General features: G+C 37.4%; 1 protein-coding gene across 2 annotated transcripts in view; it reads left to right on the top strand.

Moving 5' to 3' along the window:
* The window catches only part of EDIL3 (EGF like repeats and discoidin domains 3), a gene marked incomplete at both ends in the record, with an annotated part of 421,166 nt that extends 394,670 nt beyond the window's left edge, over window positions 1–26,496 (top strand). For both annotated transcript variants that reach the window (XM_082836360.1, XM_082836361.1), the window contains one exon: window positions 26,347–26,496. In XM_082836360.1, the coding sequence (XP_082692486.1) occupies window positions 26,347–26,496 (150 nt within the window). The remainder of the gene's footprint in view (window positions 1–26,346) is intronic.
* Window positions 26,497–27,331: the final 835 nt, after the last annotated feature.

The following is a 27,331-nucleotide window of genomic DNA, read 5'->3' on the forward strand; positions in this document are numbered from 1 at the left end:
AATAGCTTTTATTATGAGATATGTTCCCTCTATACCCACTCTGGTATGAGTTTTTATAATGAATGGATGTTGAATTTTATCAGATGCTTTTTCTGTGTCTATTGGGATGATCATGTGTTTTTTGTTTTTTCTTTTGTTGATGTGGTATATCACATTAATTGATTTGTATATGTTGAACCATCCTTGTGAACCTGGGATCAATCCAACTTGGTCATGGTGTATGATCTTTTCATGTGTTGTTGGATTCAGTTTGCTAATATTTTGTTGAGAATTTTTGCATCTATATTCATTAAAGAAAGGTATTGGCATGTAATTTTCTTTTTCGATAGTGTCTTTGTCTGGTTTTGGTATCAGGGCGATGGTGGCTTCATAGAATGTCTTTGGGAGTGTTCCCTCCTCTTCGGTCTTTTGGAAGACTTTTGAGAAGGATCAGTATAAGTTCTTATTTGTATGTTTGGTAGAATTTGCCTGTGAAGCCATCTGGTCCTGAACTTTTTTTTGTAGGAAGATGTTTAATTACAGATTCTATTTTACTTCTAGTTATCAGTCTGTTCAAATTATCTATTTCTTCTTGATTCAATTTTGATGGGCTGTATGTTTCTAGAAACTTGTCCATTTCTTCTAGGTTGTTGAATTTGTTGGCATATAAATTGTTCATTGTATTCTTTTGGGTTTTTTTTTTTTTGCATTTCTGTGGTATCAGTTGTTATTTCTCCTTTTTCGTTTCTTATTTTGTTTATCTGGGTCCTCTTGTTTCTTCTTGGTGAGCCTGACCAGAGGTTTGTCAATTTTGTTTACCCTTTCAAGGAACCGGCTCTTGGTTTTATTGATTTTTTTCTATTGTTTTTTAAATATTTATTTTGTTTATTTCCTCTCTGATCTTTATTATTTCCTTCTTTCTGCTGACTTTAGATTTTGTTTGTTCTTTTTCTAATTCTTTTAGGTGGTATATTAGGTTGTTTATTTGAGATTTTTCTTGTTTTTTGAGGAAGGCCTGTATTTCTGTAAACTGCCCTCTAAGAAACTGCTTTTGCTGCACCCTGTAGATTTTGTATGGCTGTGTTTTCACTGTTATTTATAAGATATAAAAAGTATTGTTTGGAGGAGAGGCAAAAGGCCAACTTTTGAGTGCTGTGAATTTACAAAAGTTTCCACAAAAGTAAAAATATATATATATTGAATGGTGATAGGCCCCCAGTAGAATGGTCAAGGCTATCAAACTTTAATAAGTTGTTGAAAATTCAAATATGTTATTATTCATTAAAAGGCAGTGATGAAGCTGATTAAAGCAGGAGAACTTAGCTGAGAAAAATTTTTATTATTTTTACTAGAAGAATTACAAAGTATTATTTAATGTGAATCTGGTAGTTATCATTCCTACTATGAAAATGAGTACTTAATCAGTCTAAGACAGAAACCATGTCATTATTTTGGTTGTTGGAACTATGCACTGACTTCTGGCTAGAATACAGCAAAAAATATGAATCCATTTCATTTCTAAATAATTACAAAGCAATAAATATTTTGTTTAATATATTTTGACTGTTTAATATATTTTGAAGGTAAAAAACTCCTCAAGGACATCATCCATGGTACACGTGCCAATTTTCCTATCCACCATCACACTATCAGCTGCAATACGTGAGCAATTAAGTCTTTAGTTTAATACTTTTAAAATGAAAGAGTAAAATACCAAAGTTTTAAAACAAGGAAAGATATTTGCCCTCATTAACTTCAGCCAAAGTGATATCTTTTTAAGTATATTCTCTATTGAGATTTTATACACACATATGCATGTTTTTTTCCTTTAAGGAGATAATAAAGACTCACTTTAATTAAAAAAAAGAATATTCATATCTACTCTTTCATAGTTTAAATCTGAAAAAGAACAAAAGATACCTGTCACAGTTCCATGTTTACTGGAAACCATAAAAGGATTTCTGCATCTGTCCCACCCTATAAAATGACCCATTTGGCAGTGATTCTCATGTACTTCCTTTTGTTAGAACTCAAAGAAAAAACATATTAATATGTATGGTGCACTCTTGAGACACACATCTGTACAAAAACCTCTTGGGGCCCTTATTAAAGAGGCAACGCATTTCTCATCATTATAAAGCTTCTGGTGTAATTTGAAACACAAAGCTGATTAAAAGATAACTTTAAAAAATAAAAGATGAATACAGAAATTATACCTGCATGAAAGGGCATTCCTCACAGTTTTTCTGCAACTGTGAACAGATTACCAAACCCCAGAAGACCGAACGTAGAAATTAATTTCCCACTTTACAATAAAACTAGAAACAAAATTAATTTTGTACAGATAAATGAAACATTAATAATAAAGGGAGGCATTCCTCCTGAGTGAGTGAAAATGTTACTTTTACATACAATATTGTTTTTTGGTTTTTGGGGGGGGGGTTGTGTTTTTTTTGTTTTTTTGGGGTTTTTTTTGGGGTTTTTTTTGTTTTGTTTTGTTTTTTTTACGTGGGCCTCTCACTGCTGTGGCTCCTCCTGTTGCTGAGCACAGGCTCCGGACGTGCAGGCTCAGCGACCATGGCTCATGGGCCTAGCCACTCCGCAGCATGTGGGATCTTCCCGGACTGGGGCACGAACCCGTGTCCCCTGCATCGGCAGGCGGACTCTCAACCACTGCGCCAGCAGGGAAGCCCTTACATACAATATTGTACTTTTTTCTTCTTCTTCTTTTTGGTAGTTCATCAGTATCTATAAGTAACAGCAAAGTTGACTTTTCCCTCCTGATATCAAGTGTATTTTAATAATCAGTATACCCTTAGCTCATTGAGACAACAAGACTCAGGATTCAGCTCAGACCAAAGCAGAGTTTGCACCTGCTCAGCTCAGGGCCAGGATTCCCTGTGCTCTTCACATAGGGTTGCCAGATTTAGCAAATAAAATATAGGACACCTGTTAATTAGAATTTCAGATGAACAGTGAATTTTTTTAGTATATGTATATCCCATACCTTATATCTTACAGCCCTATCTCCATTAAAGATCTCCCCAATTTCCCAGCTGGATCAGCTGGTCTCCTGAGAATGCACAGGGGAGAGGAGAAAGGAAAATGCCTTATTTCTGTGCCTAGACACACACACACACACACACACACACACACACACACACACACACACACACACACACACACACACACACACACACACACACACACACACCCCTTCGGCTCTGAGTTTCCCCTCTGCCACCTCATCATGCATCTCCAGGATTATCTTCTCCCACTCCCTAACACTCCTTTCTCCTCAGTACCATTTTATCTTAGAAGACACGTGGCTGAATGCTTAAATCACTGCTGTGCTCATACATATAGCTCTGTACTAAGTCATTTCTGACCAAGATAGGGTGAAGTTTTTCAAAGAGACATACAGTGATGAAGAGGTTCCTAATGTGGGGTGGAAATTATCAGATACCAGTTTCTCTACTGCCACGTCATTTAGATGGCTACTATAAAGGGGTTAAAGTCACACCACATATTGTTCTGATAAAATGCAAAATGCCTGGTATGATTTAGGAAATTCTGAAAGATGAGCATTGAGCTTCAATAGAGAAGGAGAATGTTCTGTACTTTTATAGAAAAAGGGAAAGACATTTCCACATTTCTGATGTTAGAATAAAAAAAAAATTAGATGGCCTTACTCTCTGACTGCTCTTGGTAATACCTCCTGGAGATATCTTTGAAAAGCAGAGATTTTTTTCCAGTTCTATTTATTCTGTGGGAATACTTCTTATGGCAGTCAAAATCTGAGTGGCTAGAAAGCAGATAGTTTAAATATATAGCCACAGTTTAGAATGGCATATTTTATGTTTCATAAATCTTTATAGGCAGACATCCTATGTGATATATTTCCTAGGATATTCTTGTTACTTAAGGAGACTTTCATCATAAAAGAATTTAAATATGGTAGTGTGTCCTACCTACTGACTTTTAGAGTGAGCATACAAAATACTAGCAAGTTGCAGGGAAGGAAGATACCAGTTGACAGAGTTTGAAACTTTTGCTTTGATTTTTCTCTGGGGCTTTTTCCAGGGTCAAGACCTATTAACAAAAGTCATATGAATTTCTCAGAGGAGTTCTTCTGACTCTTTTCAAGCTGCCAGGTCTCCAGCTACTTGGTGCAAAGGTTATGCTAGAAAACCACAGAAGGAATGGAGGTGGAACTCAGTCCCCAGTCCCCTTCCCCCTCTCCTCTGGTTGGGTTGAATCTTAGCAGCTCCTTTTTCTTTTCCATTATAGTTAATTACAAGATATTGAGTATGGCTCCCTGTGGTATATAGTAGGCTCTTGTTGGTTATCTATTTTGTATATAGTAGTGTGTACCCAAACTCCTAATTTATCCCTCCCCCACCTCCCTCCTTTGGTAACCATCAATTTGTTTTCTATGTCTGTGAGTCTGTTTCTGTTTTGTAACTAAGTTCATTTGTATCAGTTTTTTAGATTCCACATATAAGTGATATCATATGATATTTGCCTTTCTCTGTGTGACTTACTTCACTTAGTATGATAATCTCTATGTCCATCCATGTTGCTGTGAATGGCATTATTTCATTCTTTTTTATGGCTAATATTCCATTGTATATATACATCACATCTTTTTTATCCATTCCTCTGTTGATGGACATTTAGGTTGCTTCCATGTCTTGGCTATTGTAAATAGTGCTGCTATGAACATTGAGGTGCATGTATCTTTTTGAATTAGAGTTTTGTCTGGATATATGCCCAGGAGTGGGATTGATGGGTCATATGGCAGCTGTATTTTTAGTTTTTTAAGGAGCCTCCATACTGTCCTCCATAGTGGCTGCACTAATTTATATTCCCACCAACAGCATAGGAGTGTTGCCTTTTCTCCATACTCTCTCAACCATTGTTTGTAGACTTTTGGTGATGGCCATTCTGACCGATGTGAGGTGGTACCTCATTGTAGTTTTGATTTGTTTTCTCTAATAAGTAGCAATGTTGAGCATCTTTTCATGTGCCTGTTGGCCATCTGTATGTCTTCTTTGGAGAAATGTCCTAAATATAGGTCTTCTGCCCATTTTTTATTGGGTTGTTTGGGGGGTTTTTGATATTGAGCTGTATGAGCTATTTGTATATTTTGAAAATTAATCCCTTGTTGGTGGCATCACTTGCAAATATTTGCTCCCATTCCATAGGTTGTCTTTTCATTTTGTTTATGGTTTCCTTTGCTGTGCAAAAGCTTTTGAATTTGGTTAGGTCCCATTTGTTTATTTTCTAAGCAGTTCTTTAGCTCAACTTGTCATTCTCATAGTGGACTAGGGAATCACAGGATAACCTATGCTTGCTTGTCAGTTATAGAGAGGTTGATGGTACAGTGGAGTGTTACATCCCTTAATCTCATGCCGATTTGGGTCATTTGAGTGCATCTATGACAGGCCAGCAGTTAAATGTTCTCAAAAATACTCCCAAAGTTGTGCCATTTCCTCTTCTTTCCCAACACTTGCAACCCCCAGAGTACGCAGGAAACAAGGAATTTTAGAAAGATATCACAGCTCTCTTTCCCAATCAAGAATTAAATATCAGCCAACCAGCATTCACATCAATTACAGAAAAGTGAAGGAGAATGTATAACAATTTGAAAAGCAATAAAAGGCCCTTTACTGCCAGGGTAGGGGAAAAAAAAGACAACATACTTGCATTTTGAGGCAATTATTATTAGAATCTCACATTGGTGCATTTTGAAAAAAATGCCTAACAGAAAGAACAATAGATGGCAAATAATGCAGCAAGCATTCTAAGTGAACATCAAATTCTAAGTGGTTTAGTAAATAATTTCTTGGGATATAATCAGAGAGCTACATATACCAGGAGCATGAAGCAAAGCAGGATTGGTTCAGTGGAATGTAGCATTCCTTGAAGCCAAAGACCTACTAGAACGTAATTACAAAAGAGAGCAAGCTTCAGAGCCACAGGAAATCTCCTGAGAGCAACCATGGGGTGGAAATAATTTTCTCAGAGAATGCATATATTCATTTTAATGGTTTAAAATGATTCATGCACTGGTGGAAGAAAGACATGGAACTTGTCCCCACGTTTTTCTTTTCACTTCCCCCATATCAAACAAAAGTGTTCTATAATTGGACCTTTAAAGTCAATTCTTTAGTTAGGCAGTTTGAAAGCCTCATATAATTTCATTGAGGACTTTAGGAAGCAAAGAAATCTCAAACCAGATTTTTAAAAGGGCTTATGGAACAAAACAATATTTTGAAAGAGAGAAAAATTAGTAGCCAGTATGAAATATGGTACAGAATTATATATGTCACCATGCTCTGTAGCTTTCAGAAAACCGGACTGTAGTTTCTCAGGGGATTTCGAATTAATCCCCATAGAAGGCCAAAGTAATGTTCTCCAAAGAACGTATAAACCTTTGGAGAAACAATATTAAAGAAATGCAGTTATTTGCTGTATTTATAATATTATGTCCATAAGAATTAAATATCATCTAGAAATTAAGAAAAGTGAGTAAAATAGAGAGCAGAAACTAAGAGTGGAGGATTTAGAAAGTGTACGCAGGATCACGATAAAATACATTTTAATAGCTTGTTATGTCAGGATTTATTCAAAGAATCAGAAAAAAAAAGTTCACAATTAATTTTGAAGCCTGAGTATCTGTCGCAGGCCTGGCATATGATGTAGAGGAAGTGTTGGACACAATTCTTTCAGACAAACGAATGTTGCAAATATCAAAAAGCCCTGTGGAACCTATAACATTTCAACATCAATTACTCAGTGCAAAGTTGCGAGTTTCCAATCCACCCTCGCTCCTGACATCAGTTGAGAGTTGCGAGATCTCCAAGACCACATCCGATGTGATAATTCACTATACAGACTCACTGAATTCACTTAAAGCTATTATATTCATAGTTAAGTTTATGGCAGTGAAAGGATACAGATAAAAGTCAGCCAAGAGAAGAGGCATTTGGGGCAAAATCCGGGAGAATTCCAAACATGAGCTTTCAGTTGCTCTCTCGGTGGAGGCTCGGACAGTGGTAACTCTTCTCAGCAATCATGTATCGCCAACCAGGGAAGCTCACCTCAGCCTTGATGGTCAGAGTTTTTATTGACGCTTAATCATATAGACATGGTTGACCACCTGCATGGCTAAGTTTAGTCTCCAGCCCTCCAGTGGGTCAAGGTGGCTTATAGCCCCCACCATACATCACATTGTTATCATGGGCTATCTTGTGTGACCCAAGACCCCCATGTACACAAAGACACTCTTATCATGCAGGATTTTCCAAGGATTTATAGAGATTATCATCCCAGGAGTTGAGGGCAAAGATTAAACCCCCACCCCCCACCCCGCCAGCTGGGATAAAGTTAATCTTTCACTGCACACTTACATTACACAAAGTTGTATGAACTGTACAACCCTTACTGGAATGATGTGTATGTGCCAACACTGTGACTATACTAGATTCAACAATCCTGAACTATACAGAATATTTGCCTGCTGACAAACTGTTTCTGTTGGCTATGGCCTTACCTCATCTGCACTTTTGGAGGGCAATCGTTTTATTCAAGATGCTTTGGGTTAGAAGACATTTTGACAGCTTCCTATTCCTTTCTGCCAATGAGGATTTTTGCTGCAGCACTGTTGGGATGTACTATAGTGAGGACTCATCCCCCAGCTTATTCTTCTGCAGACTGATAATCAATGTAGACTCTTGTTAACAATCTACTCTTTCCAACAAAAGCCTTTTCCCCCGCTTTGGTGTACTTTTTAGAAAGTGATTCTCAATATACACTATTTTCCAAGGAACGTTTCCTAGAATATTGGAATTTACCTGGATACTTGTTTCTTGTTTCCTTATTACATCTGAAAGAATGTACTTATATTTAGGCTAATTTTGTTACAGATTTTCATTGGTTTAGTGGAATTGATCGCAGAGAAAACCATCAAGAATGATATACCAGCCATTCAGTCATGAAATGGTTTCAGGGTACTGGTAAATTTTCCTAGAAAATTGAATTCACTGAATAATAGCTAGAGTCTATGTCAGATAAAAGAATCAAACTTTGTTCAAACTTTTTATATCCAGTCACTAACAGAAGTTTCACAAAGTGCAAAACTTCCAATAAGATTTTTTTAAACGTGATGTAGATTTACACCACTCACTGAAACTTTTAAAAAGCAATTTTCTATACATTTTAAAACAATTTTTGTTTTGCTTTTTTAATGAAAAGTTTTGATTTTTGGAATGCTCCAATATAAGGCAAAGCAGGATATAACTTAAAATGCAGCTTAGCCTAAAGCATATTAGTAATCTAGTCATAGCATCAGAAGCAAATGAAGCCTCTTATAAACACTATTCATATGGATAAATATATGTTTAACGTCATTCGTGCATATTAATTCTGTGAAATTTTTCATAAGACTTTAAATCAGCACATTGATTCAAGTTGTAACTGAAATTTTTAACAGTCCAAAAACTTCAAGTAATGTTGAAGTATATAAAAATGAGTTTTATGATGCAGAACCATAAACTAGTAAGTATAAGTCCTTTATGTCACCCACAAAAATCAGATTTCATGCTCACATAATATATAAATGGTTACTTTATGAAATAGATACTTAAATCCTAATATCTACCAAATTTCTACTATTTTTAAAATAGATCATAATTTTAACTAGGAATTGCTAATTTTAAAATGCCATGAATTCAGTTAAATGAATTTGGGATAAATGTAAATTTCTACATGCCCTATAAATCCATTTTACAAGCAAGAAATTTGGGAGATTCTGGCTTTAGAAAAATGTTATGAAAAAATTCAGAGTTTATTTGACCATAAATCAATCCACCATGACCCAAAATGTAATATAATAGTTTTAAATCTTAGACTGTTTTGATAGAAGCATTGTATCTACAGCAAAGGTATGCTTTATTTTTTGAGCCATTGGTATAATAACTAGGTACTATGTCCAAGCAAATACCACACTTTAATAGAACCACAGTTAAACCAGAGGGTATCCAATGGAATGAAATCAAGATAAGTCTGAAAATCACCTAACTTGTGGACTTTTTTAAGGAGCCGTGAATGATTAGCCTAAAGCATTGAATTTGAGTTTGAAAGGTTTGTGTTATTGTTCAATATGTCAGTGGTGTTTTTCTTTTGATAGCTAGACTTCTATGCTTGTTGAGAATAAAGCTCTAGATTGATAGATGGACGTTAGAAAGAGGCATATTTCAGCCTAATAAGAAGGCAGAATTTCAAAGTGTCTAAATACATACCTGCTTTGTTATACTGAGGCTTGCCACAGAGAAGCTGAAAGTTCCATGTCAGAAATGTTAGCGAGGGAAGTTGGCACTAGCAGATCTATGCCTTCTCTTCCAAGTCTCAGATTCTTCCATTGTATGGACAGAATTCCATAAAAAGTGTTTCACGGATGAGAGCTAGAAAAGACTTTTTTTTCGAACTTCTTTATATGCACTCTGGATGAAAGGACAAATAATTGAAATTATATATGCTAAGTAAAGAATTCTTAGCTTTTGCACCCCCTCCCAGTACACACACACATGTTGCCCTAGGGAAATGGGTTTTTAATCTCTGTCCTTTCTCTGTTAAGGACCTCAGGTCTGTGTACAGGTATACTCAATAAAGCCAGTGCTATGTTTGACACCATTAACAATGCAAATGCAAGTAATAGAGGAAACTTGAGATAGCTTGATTCAACCCTTTTATTTCCACAATATCTGGAATCCCAAATATGGTTCTAGTCTCTACATATCAGAAGAGAAATAATGAAATCTAGAAGGGGACAACCAGAAGGCCACAGGGATAAAGCGATGTCACCTTGCTAAAATAATGACCTGTTAGCCTTGAAGAGCTCAGGGAGACTATAAAAAAATGCTTAAAACCACTTGGCTATTTGGATGATGTGAACATAAAATCCAAAAGGTTAGAACAATGTGAATCTCTTTAAAATTTTTAATGAGGGGCTTCCCTGGTGGCATGGTGGTTAAGAATCCGCCTGCCAATTCAGGGGACACGGGTTCGAGCCCTGGTCCAGAAAGATTCCACATGCCACAGAGCAACAAAGCCTGTGTGCCACAACTACTGAGCCTGTACTCTAGAGCCTGCAAGCCACAACTACTGAGCCCACGTGCCTAGAGCCCGTACCCCGCAACAAGAGAAACCACCGCAATGAGAAGCCCGTGCACCACAATGAATAGTAACCCCTTCTCGCCACAACTAGAGAAAGCCCGCATGCAGCAACGAAGACCCAATGCAGCCAAAAATAAATAAATTAAATTTTAAAAAAAATTTGATGAGTTAAGTTTAAGACAAATATTAGAAAGAAGTACATCTTTACAAACCTGATGACTTAGTAAATAAGTAGTATGTGCAAGAAATCCCCGAAGGATTTCTCAGTACTTGTGAAAGGCAGAGTCATAGCACATGACTGCTAAAAGAACGGGGGATGTGCCCCAGCCCGCTGACTGACTGAGTCATGGAGGATAACCTTGACTTCCTCCGTGATGCTTGGGAGCTTGCTACTGATGATGGCTACTCTGGCCTGAACAGACCATTGTCCCTACCAAAGAATGACGAGCTTCATCTTACAAAAAATATTGCTTCTAGCAACGTTTAATTGTTTTATCTGATAGTCTCTCTGTGTTGGGATCTGAATCCTCACTACAATCTGATTTGAATTTTATCTAGTATCACAGGAGAGTTGACATAAGAAAACCAAATCCAAGATCTCAATCGCATTGAAGCAGTTTCATTATTCTCTCTTTTCTCCTGGTTTGTAACTATAGAAGCCTCTCCAAAGTACCTTGAGTTCCTTTTTGTCCAGGTCCCATGTGTTGGGAAAAACCTGAGAGACTCCTAAGCATATCATGTTTGAGTATCTCAGCAAACTTGTTACCAGCTAATTAGCTAAGCCTCCTCCTAAAACTGAAACTTATGCATACTCTTTTTTTTTTTAATTGAAATATAGTTGAGTTATAATGTTGTGTTAGTTTCTGGTGTACAGCAAAGTGATTCAGTCATACATATATATAAAACTTTTTTTCAGATTCTTTACCCTTATAGATTATTACAAGATATTGAGTATAGTTTCTTCTGCTGTATGGTAGGTCCTTGTTGGTTATCTATTTTATATATAGGAGTATGTATATGTTAATACAAAATGCCTAATTTATCCCTCTTCCCCCCTCCTTTCCCCTTTGGTTACCATAAGTTTGTTTCCTATGTCTGTGAGTCTGTTTCTGTTTTGTAAATAAGTTCATTTATATCTTTTTTTTTTAGATTCTGCATATAAGCGATATCATATGATATTTGTCTTTCTCTGACTTACTTCTCTTAGTATGATAATCACCAGGTCCATCCATGTTGATGCAAATGGCATTATTTCATTCTTTTTATGGCTGAGTACTATTCCATTGTATACATGTACTACATCTTCTTTATCCATTCCTCTGTTAGTGGACATTTAGGTTGCTTCCATGTCTTTGCTATTGTAAACAGGGGTATACTCTTTCTAAAAACTCCCCAACTCTTTCTCAGGTTCACTGTTTTTCCTTCTATATGGAGATTTAATGTTCTCCATCAGTCTTTTCAGACTTTGAATTCAATCTAGGTGCTTAAATCTCTAAAATGTGTATGTGAAAGCACTTTTCCAGAATTTTTATAGATTTTATATAAAGTTAACTAAAAATACTGAGTTTGCACTCCTTTGCCAGGTAAAGCATTGAAATAGCATACTTTAGCAGGATCCTCCTAGTGTTGAAGACAAGAAACAGCACATGTGCCGCATGTTTGCACAGCAAGCACAAGATGTCATGCTAGAATTTGCAGATGTGTGCCTTGTGTTCTCTGCTGTATCATCACTGAGAGACCTCCAAAAATGAAAGTATAGTTTTAGTACTTTTAGAGCCTAGTTTGGTTGATTCCAATACAGATTTAGGCTGTTCTTCTATGGGTATTTTTGGTTTTTTAATTATCCTGTTTTATGAAACTTCATTTAATTTTTCTAATGAGCACTCAAATATCTATAACTTTCACACATTAAATCAGAAATGTCATAGCTGTATGTAGTTTCAGAGCTGCTGTTCTTTCCCTCTGTGTATTCTCCATTATGTGTAAAGAGATAGGTATAACTAATAATTCAACTACTGCTTTGGGGATTGATAGTTCCGTATTGAAACTTGTGCTGAAGACCAGTGATTTAAAAGAAAATTATTTCTTCCTGTATTTCCTTCCCCAAAAGTGGTAAAACACTATATTTTGAACTGTTGCAGATTTGCAATGAAAGTTAATGAATTTAAACTCTATTATGCCAAACATATACATTAAGTTCTCTAGCCGGGCTATGAAATTGGATTTTAGATTCTCTATTAAGTTGTTAACACCAGTCTCAGTGAAGCATTTGAACCCATACGTCAGAGAGATTGTCTGGAAACCATACAATGTACTCTCATTTTCTGCTGTTGCAACGACAACATCTCTCAAGATTTTTGGTGAGTGTTTGCCTGGTATATCCTATACATGTGAGCTTTTGCTAACAGAGACATTGTTATTTACTAACACATTTCAGTCCAAAACTAGTTCCTTTTTGGTCAGTGCAAGCCAGAACATTGCTGACGGTAAAATTCATATTAAAAGAACATAGATTCAGTTATGCCAGGATGATGAATTCTAGACTTGGCACAGTTCAGTATTCCCTTCTTCAAATATTTATTCAGAAACAGCCTTTGAGATATATTTTGTGTCAAGTTGAAAAATTATTCCCCCACAAGATGGGGATGGCACTTTGCATTCACCCTCAATGGCTCATAATCTTTCCATGGAACCAGCAGAAAGATTACCACATTCTTGTCTGTTGTGTCTGTTAATGTGTCATACTCTCTTACTCTCTAGAGCTTTAGAGAAGAATATCTTTATTTTTGTCTTTCCAGGGGACCTTTTTTGACATGTGAGACTGAACCAACTGAAGAAGGCCATTTTTAAAACATTCTCGTTAATTTCAGAATGTTCAATGATATGGGTTAAATATTCTGTCATGAGATAATGGAGTTTCTTTTCTTTTTTCCCCTTTGGGGAATTTAATTTCCAGGTTTCTCTTTGACTATGTAGGCATGTTTCGATCTCAAGCAAGCTAAAAATTATCTTCCAATTGTAAGATGCGTCATAAAGTTAAAAGAGAAAACTTTGAAGAAATTTTCACTATACTAGTTGAACAAAGAAAAATATAAATATAAAATAGAATGAATAATAAATGTTTAGAATCTATAGGCTAAAAATGGTAAAATGTTCAAGTTTAAATATTATAAATACATTAATTTCTCTCAAAGTAATTTAAAATTTAATGCCATTCCTATCAGGATCCCAGTGTTCTGGTTTTGTTTCTTTTTTTTTTTCTTCCTTTTTACCATACCTTATATGCTTACATTTACTAGCTTCAGTGTTTTAATTTTATATTGGAGTATACAATGTTGTGTTAGTTTCAGGTGTACAGCAAAGTGATTTAGTTACACATACACATGTATTTATTCTTCTTCAAGTTCTTTTCCCATTTAGGTTATTACAGAATAATGAGCAAAGTTTCCAGTGCTATACAGTAGGTCCTTGTTGATTATCTATTTAAAATATAGCCATGTGTATATGTCAATCCCAAACTCCCAATTTATCCCTTCCCCCTGGTAACCATAAGTAAGTTCGTTCTCTAAGTCTGTGAGTCTGTGTGTTGTAAATAAGTTCATTTGTAACATTTTATTTTAGATTCCATGTATAAGTAATATCATATGATATTTGTCTTTCTCTGTCTGACTTACTTCATTTACTATGATAATCTCCAGGTCCATCTACGTTGCTGCAAATGGCATTATTTCATTCTTTTTCATAAATAAGTAATATTCCATTGTATATATGTACCACAGCTTCTTGTTCCATTCCTTGTCAATGGACATTTAGGTTGCTTCCATGTTGTGGTGATTGTAAACAGTGCTGCAGTGAATATTAGGGTGCATGTATCCTTTCAAACCACGGTTTTCTCTGGATATAAGCCCAGGAGTGAGATTGCTGGATCACGTGGTAGTTCTATTTTTAGTTTTTCTAAGGAACCTCCATACTGTTCTCTGTAGTGGCTGTGACAGTTTACATTCCCACCAGCAGTGTAGGAGGGTCCCCTTTTCTCCACACCCTCTCCAGCATTTATTGTTTGCAGACATTGATGATGGCCATTCTGACTGGTGTGAGGTGATATCTCATTGTAGATTTGATTGGCATTTCTCTAATAATTAGTGATGTTGAGCATCTTTTCATGTGCCTCTTGGTCACCTGTATGCCTTCTTTGGAGAAATGTCTGTTTTAGCCTTCTGCCCATTTTTTGAATAGGTTGTTTGTTGCTGTTGTTACATATTTATTGGAGTATAATTGCTTTACAATGATGTGTTACTTTCTGCTTTATAAAAAAGTGAATCAGTTATACATATACATGTGTTCCCATATCTCTTCCCTCTTGCGTCTCCCTCCCTCCCACGCTCCCTATCCCACGCCTCTAGGTGGTCACAAAGCACCAAGCTGATCTCCCTGTGCTATGCGGCTGCTTCCCACAAGCTATCTATTTTACGTTTGGTAGTGTGTATAGGTCCATGCCACTCTCTCACTTTGTCACAGCTTACTCTTCCCCCTCGCCATATCCTCAAGTATATTCTCTAGTAGGTCTGTGTCTTTATTCCTGTCTTACCCCTAGGTTCTTCATGACATTTTTTTTTTCTTAGATTCCATATATATGTGTTAGCATACGGTATTTGTCTTTCTCTTTCTGACTGACTTCACTCTGTATGACAGACTCTAGGTCCATCCACCTCACTACAAATAACTCCATTTCTTTCTATGGCTGAGTAATATTCCATTGTATATATGTGCCACATCTTCTTTATCCATTCCTCTGATGATGGAAACTTAGGTTGTTTCCATCACCTGGCTATTGTAAATAGAGGTGCAATGAACATTTTGGTACAAGACCCTTTTTGAATTATGGTTTTCTCAGGGTATATGCCCAGTAGTGGGATTGCTGGGTCATATGATAGTTGTATTTGGAGTTTTTTAAGGAACCTCCATACTGTTCTCCATAGTGGCTGTACCAATTCACATTCCCACCAGCCATGCAAGAGTGTTCCCTTTTCTCCACAACCTCTCCAGCATTTGTTGTTTGTAGATTTCTTGATGATGGCCATTCTGACTGGTGTGAGATGATATCTCATTGTAGTTTTGATTTGCATTTCTCTAATGATTAATGATGTTGAGCATTCTTTCATGTGTTTGTTGGCAGTCTGTATATCTTCTTTGGAGAAATGTCTATTTAGGTCTTCTGCCCATTTTTGGATTGGGTTATTTGTTGTTTTGTTATTGAGCTGCATGAGCTGCTTGTAAATTTTGGAGATGAATCCTTTGTCAGTTGCTTCATTTGCAAATATTTTCCCCCATTCAGAGGGTTGTCTTTTCGTCTTGTTTATGGTTTCCTTTGCTGTGCAAAAGCTTTTAAGTTTCATTAGGTCCCATTTTTTTATTTTTGCTTTTATTTCCATTTCTCTAGGAGGTGGGAGGAAAAGGATATTGATGTGATTTATGTCATAGAGTGTTCTGCCTGTGTTTTCCTCTAAGAGTTTGATAGTTTCTGGCCTTACATTTAGGTCTTTAATCCATTTTGAGCTTATTTTTGTGTATGATTTTAGGGAGTGATCTAGTCTCATACTTTTACATGTAGTTGTCCAGTTTTCCCAGCACCACTTATTGAAGAGGCTGTCCTTTCTCCACTGTACATTCCTGCCTCCTTTATCAAAGATAAGGTGACCATATGTGCATGGGTTTATCACTGTGCTTTCTATCCTGTTCCATTGATCTATATTTCTGTTTTTGTGCCAGTACCATACTGTCTTGATTACTGTAGCTCTGTAGTATAGTCTGAAGTCACAGAGCCTGATTCCTGCAGCTCCGTTTTTCATTCTTAAGATTGCTTTGGCTAATCGGGATCTTTTCTGTTTCCATACAAATTGTGAAATTTTTTGTTCTATGTCTGTGAAAAATGCCAAGGGTAGTTTGATAGGGATTGCATTGAATCTGTAGATTGCTTTGGGTAGTGGAGTCATTTTCACAATGTTGATTCTTCCAATCCAAGAACATGGTATATCTCTCCATCTATTTGTATCATCTTTAATTTCTTTTATCAGTATCTTATAATTTTCTGCATACAGGTCTTTTGTCTCCTTAGGTAGGTTTATTCCTAGATATTTTACTCTTTTTGTTGCAATGGTAAATGGGAGTGTTTTCTTCACTTCACTTTCAGATTTTTCATCATTAGTGTATAGGAATGCCAGAGATTTCTGTGCATGAATTTTGTATCCTGCTACTTTACCAAATTTATTGATTAGCTCTAGTAGTTTTCTGGTAGAATCTTTAGGATTATCTATGCATAGTATCATGTCATCTGCAAACAGAGACAGCTTTACTTCTTTTCTGATTTGGATTCCTTTTATTTCCTTTTCTTCTCAGATTGCTTTTGCTAAAACTTCCAAAATTATGTAGAATAAGAGTGGTGAGAGTGGGCAACCTTGTCTTGTTCCTGATCTTAGTGGAAATGCTTTCAGTTTTTCACATAGCCAACCCATAGTTGGCTATGGGTTTGTCATATATGGCCTTTATTATGTTGAGGAAAGTTCCCCCTATGCCTACTTTCTGGAGGGTTTTTATCATAAATGGGTGTTGAATTTTGTCAAAAGCTTTCTCTGCTTCTATTGAGATGACCATATGGCTTTTCTCCTTCATTTTGTTAATATGGTGTATCACATTGATTGATTTGCATATATTGAAGAATCCTTGCATTCCTGGGATAAACCCCACTTGATCATGGTGTATGATCCTTTTAATGTGCTGTGGCTTTCTGTTTGCTAGTATTTTGTTGAGGATTTCTGCATCTATGTGCATCAGTGATAATTGGCATGTAGTTTTCTTTCTTTGTGACATCCTTGTCTGGTTTTGGTATCAGGGTGATGGTGGCCTCGTAGAATGAGTTTGGGAGTGTTCCTCCCTCTGCTATATTTTGGAAGAGTTTGAGAAGGATAGGTGTTAGCTCTTCTCTAAATGTTTGATAGAATTCGCCTGTGAAGCCATCTGGTCCTGGGCTTTTGTTTGTTGGAAGATTTTAAATTTTTAATCACAGTTTCAATTTCAGTGCTTGTGATTGGTCTGTTCATATTTTCTATTTCTTCCTGATACAGTCTTAGTAGGTTGTGCATTACTAAGTATTTGTCCATTTCTTCCAGGTTGTCCATTTTATTGGCATAGAGTTGCCTGTAGTAATCTCTCATGATCTTTTGTAGTTCTGCAGTGTCAGTTGTTACTTCTCCTTTTTCATTTCTAATTCTGTTGATTTGATTCTTCTCCCTTTCTTTCTTGATGAGTCTGGCTAATGGTTTATCAATTTTGTTTATCTTCTCAAAGAACCAGCTTTTAGTTTTATTGATCTTTGCTATCGTTTCCTTCATTTCTTTTTCATTTATTTCTGATCTGATCTTTATGATTTCTTTCTGTCTGCTAACTTTGGGGTGTTTTTATTTCTCTAATTGCTTTAGGTGCAAGGTTAGGTTGTTTATTCGAGATGTTTCATGTTTCTTAAGGTAGGATTGTAGTGCTATAAACTTCCCTCTTAGAACTGCTTTTGCTGCATTCCATAGGTTTTGGGTCGTCGTGTCTCCATTGTCATTTGTTTCTAGGTATTTTTTGATTTCCTCTTTGATTTCTTCAGTGACCACTTCATTACTAAGTAGTGAATTGTTTAGCCTCCATGTGTTTGTATTTTTTTATAGATCTTTTCCTGTAATTGATATCTAGTCTCATAGCATTGTTCTGGAAAAGATACTTGATACAATTTCAATTTTCTTAAATTTACCAAGGCTTGATTTGTGACCCAACGTATAATGTATCCTGGAGAATGTTCCATGAGCACTTGAGAATAATGCGTATTCTGTCGTTTTTGGATGGAATGTCCTATAAATATCAATTAAGTCCATCTTGTTTAATGTATCATTTAAAGCTTGTGTTTCCTTATTTATTTGCAGTTTGGATGATCTGTCCATTGTTGAAAGTGGGGTGTTAAAGTCCCCTACTATGAATGTGTTACTGTCGATTTCCCATTTTATGGCTGTTTGTATTTGCCTTATGTATTGAGGTGCTCCTTTGTTGGGTTCATAAATATTTACAATTGTTATATCTTCTTCTTGGATTGATCCCTTGATCATTATGTAGTGTCCTTCTTTGTCTCTTTATTTTAAAGTCTATTTTGTCTGATATGAGAATTGCTACTCCAGCTTTCTTTTGGTTACCGTTTGCATGGAATTTCTTTTTCCATCCCCTTACTTTCCGTCTGTATGTGTCTCTAGGTCTCAAGTGGGTCTCTTGTAGACAGCATATATATGGGTCTTGTTTTTGAATCCATTCAGCCAGTCTGTGTCTTTTGGTGGGATCATTTAATCCATTTACATTTAAGGTAATTATCAATATGTATGTTCCTATTACCATTTTCTTAATTGTTTTGGTTTGTTATTATAGGTCTTTTCCTTCTCTTGTGTTTCTTGCCTAGAGAACATCCTTTAGCATTTGTTGTAAAGCTGGTTTGGTGGTGCTGAACTCTCTCAGCTTTGGCTTGTCTGTAAAGGTTTTAATTTCTCCATCAAATCTGAATGAGATCCTTGCTCGGTAGAGTAATCTTGGTTGTAGGTTTTTCCCTTTCATCACTTTAAATATGTCCTGCCAGTCCCTTCTGGCTTGCAGAGTCTCTGCTGAAAGATCAGCTGTTAACCTGATGGGGATTCCCTTGTGTGTTATTTGTTGTTTTTCCCTTGCTGCTTTTAATATGTTTTCTTTGTATTTAATTTTTGACAGTTTGATTAATATGTGTCTTGGCGTGTTTCTCCTTGGATTTATCCTGTATGGGACTCTCTGTGCTTCCTGGACTTGATTAACTATTTCCTTTCCCATATTAGGGAAGTTTTCAACTATAATCTCTTCAAATATTTTCTCAGTCCCTTTCTTTTTCTCTTATTCTTCTGGAAATCCTATAATTCGAATGTTGGTGTGTTTAATGTTGTCCCAGAGGTCTCTGAAACTGTCCTCAGTTCTTTTCATTCTTTTTTCTTCTTTCTGCTCTGCAGTAGTTATTTCCACTAGTTTATCTTCGAGGTCACTTATCTGTTCTTCTGCCTCAGTTTTTCTGCTGTTGATCGCTTCTACAGTATTTTTAATTTCATTTATCGTGTTGATCATCATTGCTTGTTTCATCTTTAGTTCTTCTAGGTCCTTGTTAAATGTTTCTTGCATTTTGTCTATTTTATTTCCAAGATTTTGGATCACCTTTACTATCATTATTCTGAATTCTTTTTCAGGTAAACTACCTATTTCCTCTTCATTTCTTAGGTCTGGTGGGTTTTTACCTTGTTCCTTCATCTGCTGTGTGTTTTTCTGTCTTCTCATTTTGCTTATATTACTGTGTTTGGTGTCTTTTTGCAGGCTGCAGGTTCGTAGTTCCCGTTGTTTTTGGTGTCTGTCCCTAGTGGCTAAAGTTGTTTCAGTGGGTTTTGTAGGCTTCCTGGTGGAGGGGACTAGTGCCTGTGTTCTGGTGGATTAGGCTGGATCTTGTCTTCTGGTGGGCAGGTCCATGTCTGATGGTGTGTTTTGGGGTGTCTGTGGACTTATGATTTTAGGCAGCCTCTCTGCTAATGGGTGGGGTTGTTTTACTGTCTTGCTAGTTGTTTGGCATAGGGTGTCCAGCACTGTAGCTTGCTGGTCGTTGAGTGAAGCTGGGTGTTGGTGTTGAGATGGAGATCTCTGGGAGATTTTTGCCATTTGATATTACGTGGAGCTGGGAGGTCTCTTGTGGACCAGTGTCCTGAAGTTGGCTCTCCCACCTCAGAGGCACAGCACTGACTCCTGGCTGCAGCACCAAGAGCTTCATCCACATTGCACAGAATAAAAGGGAGAAAAAGTAGAAAGAAATAGAGGATAAAAGAACAGAAAACAAAGTAAGATAAAATAAAATAAAGTTATTAAAATAAAAAATAATTATTAAGAAAAAAAAAAGGACGGATAGAACCTTGGGACAAATGGTGGAAGCAAAGCTATACAGACAGAATCTCACAGAAAAGCATACACATACACACTCACAAAAAGAGGAAAAGGGGAAAATATAATAAATCTTGCTCTCAAAGTCCACCTCCTTAATTTGGGAAGATTGGTTGTCTATTCAAGTATTCCACAGATGCAGGGTATATCAAGTTGATTGTGGAGCTTTAATCCGCTGCTTCTGAGGCTGCTGGGAGAGATTTCCCTTTCTCTTCTTTGTTCTCACAGCTCACTGGGGCCCAGCTTTGGATTTGGCCCTGCCTCTGCGTGTAGGTCGCTGGAGGGCGTCTGTTCTTCGCTCAGACAGGACGGGGTTAAAGGAGCCACTGATTCGGGGGCTCTGGCTCACTCAGGCCTGGGGTAGGGAGGGGCTCGATGCAGGGCAAGCCTGCGGTGGCAGAGGCCAGTGGGACATTGCATCAGCCTGAGGCGTGCTGTGTGTTCTCTCTGGGAAGTTGTCCCTGGATTCCGGGACCCTGGTAGTGGCGGGCTGCACAGGCTTCCCAGAAGGGAGGTGTGGAGAGTGACCTGTGCTGGCACATAGGCTTCTTGGTGGCGGCAGTAGCAGCCTTAGCATCTCATGCCCGTCTCTGGGGTCCGCGCTTTTAGCCGCGGCTCGCGCCCGTCTCTGGAGCTCCTTTAATCAGCACTCTTAATCCCCTCTCCTTGCGCACCAGGAAACAAAGAGGTAAGAAAAAGTCTCTTGCCTCTTCGGCAGGTCTAGACTTTTCCCTGGACTCCTTCCTGGCTAGCCATGGTGCACTAACCCCTCTACAGGCTGTGTTCACGCTGCCATGACTCTCCCTGCGCTCACACCCACGCCCGCCCTGGCGGGTGAGCAGACAAGCCTCTCGGGCTGGTGAGTGCCGGTTGGCACTGATCCTCTGTGCGGGAATCTCTCTGCTTTGCCCTCCGCACCCTTGTTGCTGTGCTCTCCTCCTCAGCTCCGAAGCTTCCCCCCCTCTGCCACATGCAGTCTCTGCCCGCGAAGGGGCTTCCTTGTGTGTGGAAACCTTTCCTCCTTCACAACTCCCTCCCCGAGGTGCAGGTCCTGCCCCTATTCTTTTGTCTCTGTTTATTCTTTTTTCTTTTGCCCTACCCAGGTACGTGGGGACTTTCTTGCCTTTTGGGAGGTCTGAGGTCTTCTGCCAGCGTGCAGTAGGTTTTCTGTAGGAGTTGTTCCACATGTAGATGTATTTCTGATGTATCTGTGGGGAGGAAGGTGATCTCTGTGGGGAGGAAGGTGATACTCTTCCGCCATCTTCCGATTGTTTTTTTGACATCGAGCTACATGAGCTTTTTGTAAATTTTGGAGATTAATCCCTTTTCTGTCACAGCATTTGCAAATATTTTTTCCCATTCCGTGGGTTGTATTTTCATTCTGTTTATGGTTTCCTTTGCTGCGCAAAAGCTTTTAAAATTAATTAGGTCCCAGTTGTTTATTTTTGTTTTTATTTTCATTATGCTAGGAGATGGATTTAAAAAGATACGGCTGCAATTTATGTCAAAGAGTGTTCTGCCTAGGTTCTCCCCTAAGAGTACTATAGTATCCAGTCTTACATTTAGGTCCTTAATCCATTTTGAGTTTATTTTTATGCATGGTGTTAAAGAATGTTCTAATTTCATTTTTTTTACTTGTAGCTGTCCATTTATCCCAGCACCATTTATTGAAGAGACTGTCTTTTCTCCACTGCACTGTATATTCTTGCCTACTTTGTCGTAGATTAATTGACCATAGGTGCATGGGTTTATTTCTGGGCTTTCTATTCTATTCCATTGATCTATATTTCTGTTTTTTATGCCAGTACCATATTGCTTTGATGACTGTACCTTTGTAGTATAGTCTGAAGTTAGGGAGCCTCATTCCTCCAGCTCTGTTTTTCTTTCTCAAAATTGCTTTGCCTATTCAGGGTCTTTTATGTTTCCATACATATTTTTAAACTTTTTGTTCTAGTTCTGTGAAAAATACCATTAGGAATTTGATAGGGATTGCAGTGAATCTATAGATTGCCTTGGGTAGTGTAGTCATATTCACAATATTGATTCTTCCAATCCTAGAACATGGTATATCTTTCCATCTGTTTCTGTCATCTTCTGTTTCTTTCATCAGCATCTTATTGTTTTTGGAATAGAGGTCTCTTGCCTCCTTAGGTAGGTTTATTCCTAGGTATTTTATTCTTTTTGAAGCAATAGTAAATGGTATTATTTCCTTAATTCTTGTTTCTGATCTTTCATTGTTAGTGTATAGAAATACAACAGATTTCTGTGTATTAATTTTGTATCCTGTAACTTTACCAAATTTAACCTCCAGGTGTTCGTGTTTTTTTTCCTGTAATTGATTTCTAATCTCATAGCTTTGTAGTTGGAAAAGATGCTTGATATGATTTCAATTTTCTTAAATTTACCAACGCTTTATTTGTTTCTCAGTATGTGATCTATCCTGGAGAATGTTCCATGTACATTTGAGAAGAAAGTGTATTCTGCTGCTTTCAGATGGAATGTCCTATAATTAAGTCTATCTGTTCTAATGTGTCACTTAAGGCTTCTGTTTCCTTATTGATTTTCTATCTGGATGATCTGTCCATTGATGAAAGTGGGGTGTTAAATCTCCTTTTATAGATTTTACCATTTGCCTTATATATTGAGGTGCTCCTATGTTTGGGGCACATGTATTTACAATTATTATATCTTCTTCTTGGATTGATTCCTTGATCATTATGTAGTGTCCTTCTTTGTCGCTTGTAACAGTCTTTATTTTAAAGTCTATTTTGTCTGATATGAGTATTGCTGCTCCATCTTTCGTTTGATTGCCATTTGCATGGAATACCTTTTTCCATCTCCTGTCAGTCTGTATGTGTCCCTAGATCTGAAGTGGGTCTCTTTTAGACAGCATATATATGGGTCTTGCTTTTGTATCCATTCAGCCAGTCTGTGTCTTTTAGTTGGAGCATTTGATCTGTTTATGCTTAAGGTAATTATTGATATGTATGTTCTTACTGCCATTTGGTCAATTGTTTTAGATTTCTTTTTGTAGGTCTTTTTTCTTCCCTTCCTCGCTTGTTCTCTTCCTTTGTCATCTGATGACTGACTTTAGTGTTGTGTTTAGATTCATTTTTCTTTTGTGTGTGTGTACCTATTGTGAATTTTCAGTTGGCAGTGACCATGAGGTTTTGATAAAGGCAGTCTGTATATAAACAAACAAGATTGTTTTAAGTTGCTGGTCTTTTAATTTCAAGTGCATTTCCAGTATCCTGCATTTGTACTCTCCTCACGATTGCTGGCTTTGATATCATATTTGTGTGTGGATGATTTCCTACTTCTACTGTATGTTTGCCTTTACCTCTGAGCTTTTCCATTTATAATTTTCTCATTTGTAGTTGTGGCCTTTTCTTTTCCACCTAGAGAAGTTCCTTTAGCATTTGTTGCAAAGCTGGTCTGGTGGTGCTAAAAAATCTTAGCTTTGCTTGTCTGTAAAGCTTTTGACTTCTCTGTTGAACCTGAATGAGAGCCCTGCTGGTTAGAGTATTCTTGGTTGTAGGTTCTTCCCTTTCCTCACTTTATATATATAGTGCCACTCCCTTCTAGCTTGTAGAGTTTTTGCTGAGAGATCAGCTGATTACCTTATGAGAATTCTCTTGTGTTACCTGTTGCTTTTCCCTTGTTGCTTTCATTATTTTTTTTCTTTGTCTTTAATTTTTGTCAATTTGATTACTATGTGTTGGTGTGTTCCTCCTTAGGTGTAGCCTGCCTGGGACTCTGTGCTTCCTGGACTTGGGTGACTATTTCCTTTCCCATGTCAGGGAATTTTTCAGCTATTATCTCTTCAAATATTTTCTCAGGTCCTTTCTCTCTCTCTTCTCCTTCTGGGACCCTTATAATGTGAATGTTGGTGTGTTTATGTTGTCCCAGAGGTCTCTCAGGCTGTTTCATTTCTTTTCATTCTTTTTTCTTTATTCTGTTCTGCAGCAGTGATTTCCACCATTCTGTCTATCAGCTCACTTATCCATTCTTCTGCTTCAGTTATTCTGCTATTGATTCCTTCTAGTATATTCTTCATTTCAGTTATTCTATTATTCATCTCTGTTTGTTTCTAGGTCTTTGTTAAACACTTCTTGCATCTTTTTTTATCTGTACCTCCATTCTTTTTCCAACATCTTGGATCATCTTTACTATCATTTCTCTGAATTCTTTTTTGGGTAGATTGCCTATCTGCATTTCACGTAGTTGTTCTTCTGGGGTTTTATCTTGTTCCTTCGTCTGGGACATATCCCTCTGCCATCTCATTTTGTCTAATTTCCTTTGATTGCATTTTCCATTCTGCAGGCTGCAAGGTTGTAATTCTTCTTGCTTCTGCTCTCTGCTCCCTGGTGGATGAGGCTGTCTAAGAGGCTTGTGCAGGCTTCCTGGTGTGAGGGACTGGATCCTGACCACTGGTGGGTGGGCAGGGCTGTGCTCAGGAAGACTTTAAGCAAACTGTCTGCTGATGGGTGGAGCTGTGTTTCCACCCTGGTGGTTGTTTGGCCTGAGGAGACCCAGCACTGGAGGATACAGGCTGTTGGGTAAGGCTAGGTGTGAGGAAGAAATGGCAGCCTCCAGGAGGGCTCACACAATGAGTACTCATCAGAGCTACCACTGCCAGTGTCTTTGTCCTGGCAATGAGCCACAGTTGCCCTCTGCCTCCACAGGAGTTCCTCCAATACTAGCAGGTAGGTCTGGCCCAGTCTCTTTGGAGGTCACTCCTTTCTCCCCTGAGTCCTTGTGTGCACGAGACCTTGTGTGCATCCTCCAAGAGTGGAGTTTCTGTTTCTCCCAGTCCTATGGAATTCCTGTGGTCAAATCCTGCTGGCCTTCAAAACCAGATTCTCACAGGCTCCTCCTCACATTGTGGCTTCTTCTTTGTCTTTGGATGTAGAATATCCATTTTGGTAGGTTCCAGCAGGTTTTTTGTTTGTTTGGTTTTTGTCAGTTGTTTAGTTAGCTGTGATTTTGATGTTTTCATAAGGTGAGCTCACATCCTTCTACTCTGCCATCTTGTCTCCATCCTTATTAACTTCAATTTTTGTCAAATGTATGCTGATAGCTTCTCCCCATGTTTTCTTGTGGTCTCTGGTAGGTCCTTGGATGATGATTCTTTGAAGGAGAGGAGATGGTGTACCTTTTAGTCTGGGTCTAGGTGCAGTCCAAGTGCTCACAGCAAAAGTAAGCACATATGAAAAACTCAGTCATTCAGACCACACGCCACTACTCCACACTGTGCCAACTGCCGATTTTGTTTTATTTTTTTCTAAAGCAAGCACTTCTCAAAGTTTACTGTAAAAGCCTCTTGGGAGAAAAATGGACATAAACACCGCAAAAAAGCATTGAAACAAAAGAAGTATGAAGAAGTCATGGGATGCCAACATGTCAGAATATTATAGGTCACAATGGTCACAAGAGTATTGTATGGATCCAGGAATTAATAGACAAGGCAAGAAAAAAGTAGTTACTAGCATTGATTGTGGTTGTCTCTCTTGATAATGGGTTAATTTTGTTCTCTATGTGAGAAGTAAGCCAAAGAAAGACATTGTGATAGAGACCGTTATGCTCCTCTCCATTTCCCAGCCTCCTTTGCAGTTGGGCTGAGGTCATATAATTAGTTAAGGTCAATGAGATGTATCTAGAAATGATTTAAGCTGCTTCCATACCTGTTTTTTCAAACATCCTGTGTAATCTAACAGCTTTCTCTCTCGTTGCCCCTTGTGAATGTGGATGCCACGTTTTTCAGATAATGGTGGTAATTTGCAACAGCCTGGATCTCTGAATCACTCCTTAGAAGAGACAACCTTCAGCAAGCTAACCAACAGCAGCCTGTGACAGAAGCAAAAAATAAATATCTGTTGCATTAAAAAAAACAAAACCTGACCTTTTAAAAAAAAACCATAAAAATGATAAATCTATGTATTCCTGCCTCAGTTGAAATACATTTTCAACTTATTTAAGTCTTTAAACATTCATTGGCTAGTCAATTTAAAAATGATCATTTTAAAAAAAGCTGCATTATGTCTCGAAAAATAAAACATGATTAGTTATCAGATCTCACGTATGAGAAAAATGATCCAAACAAGAAAATAATAAAAATAATTCCCCCCAAAAAGGCCATATGATTGATAGTCTGTTCATCTTTACTAGGTTTTCCAGGGCAATTTTGACAATGATACCCACAGAAAAAACGTCATCGACCCTCCCATCTATGCACGGCACATAAGGATCCTTCCTTGGTCCTGGTATGGGAGGATCACGCTGCGGTCTGAGCTGCTGGGCTGCACAGAGGAGGAGTGAGGAGATCCCACAGCCCACAACCCTCCTCCCTATTTCCCTAAAAGTATCTCCACGGAATGAACTCTGCAAAGTCTATCGGAAACTGAATGGAATTTTTCATGAAATTACGGTAGGCCATTAACTGTCTTCTTAAGGAGGTCTAAGCCTGCCTTTTCAAAGGTTTAATTTGATTTTTATCATTTAAATTTCTTAAGCAACATCACATTAGCTATGAATTACTTTTCGCATTGTTTTCTGACTTCTTCATACTGGTTGAAATACATTAGGCAAAGAAAGTAGCACTCTTGATAGCAAGGGTAAAAAAATCTCATAGTTATCAAATAAAAGCAAGAGTTGTTAGAGCTTTCATAATCAATACTCAACTTATTCTTATAAAAAGAATACTGCAATGTTAGCAATAAGTTTTTTTTTCTCTTCTGTAATGAATCTATATTATCCTAATTATTTCCCTGTGCCTGACAAACACTGTCAGAGTTTATAACCAAAATTTGAAGAAGAATCTGTAACATGCAATACTAACTGAAATTATAATTCTCATCTTACTTCTAATCAGAGATTATGTGATCTTTCTCTTAGTGCTATTCTATATATTATATATTGCCTGAATAAGTCCATACTTTTCCCAATTGACTTTTGTCCTATTACTTGCCTAAAAGAAGTATCGTGTGTGTGTGTGTGTATATATATACACACGCACATATATATACACATTTTAGTATCAGTAGATTGAATCTGCAATTCTCTTGTTTTTGAAGGAAGCTATAACTATGTAATCTCCAAATATTTCCTTTATAAAGACCTCAATACTACCATTTTGCAAACTTAACAACAAAAT

Source organism: Leucopleurus acutus (assembly GCF_964270905.1).
Source record: "Leucopleurus acutus genome assembly, chromosome: 3".
NCBI lineage: Eukaryota > Metazoa > Chordata > Mammalia > Artiodactyla > Delphinidae > Leucopleurus > Leucopleurus acutus.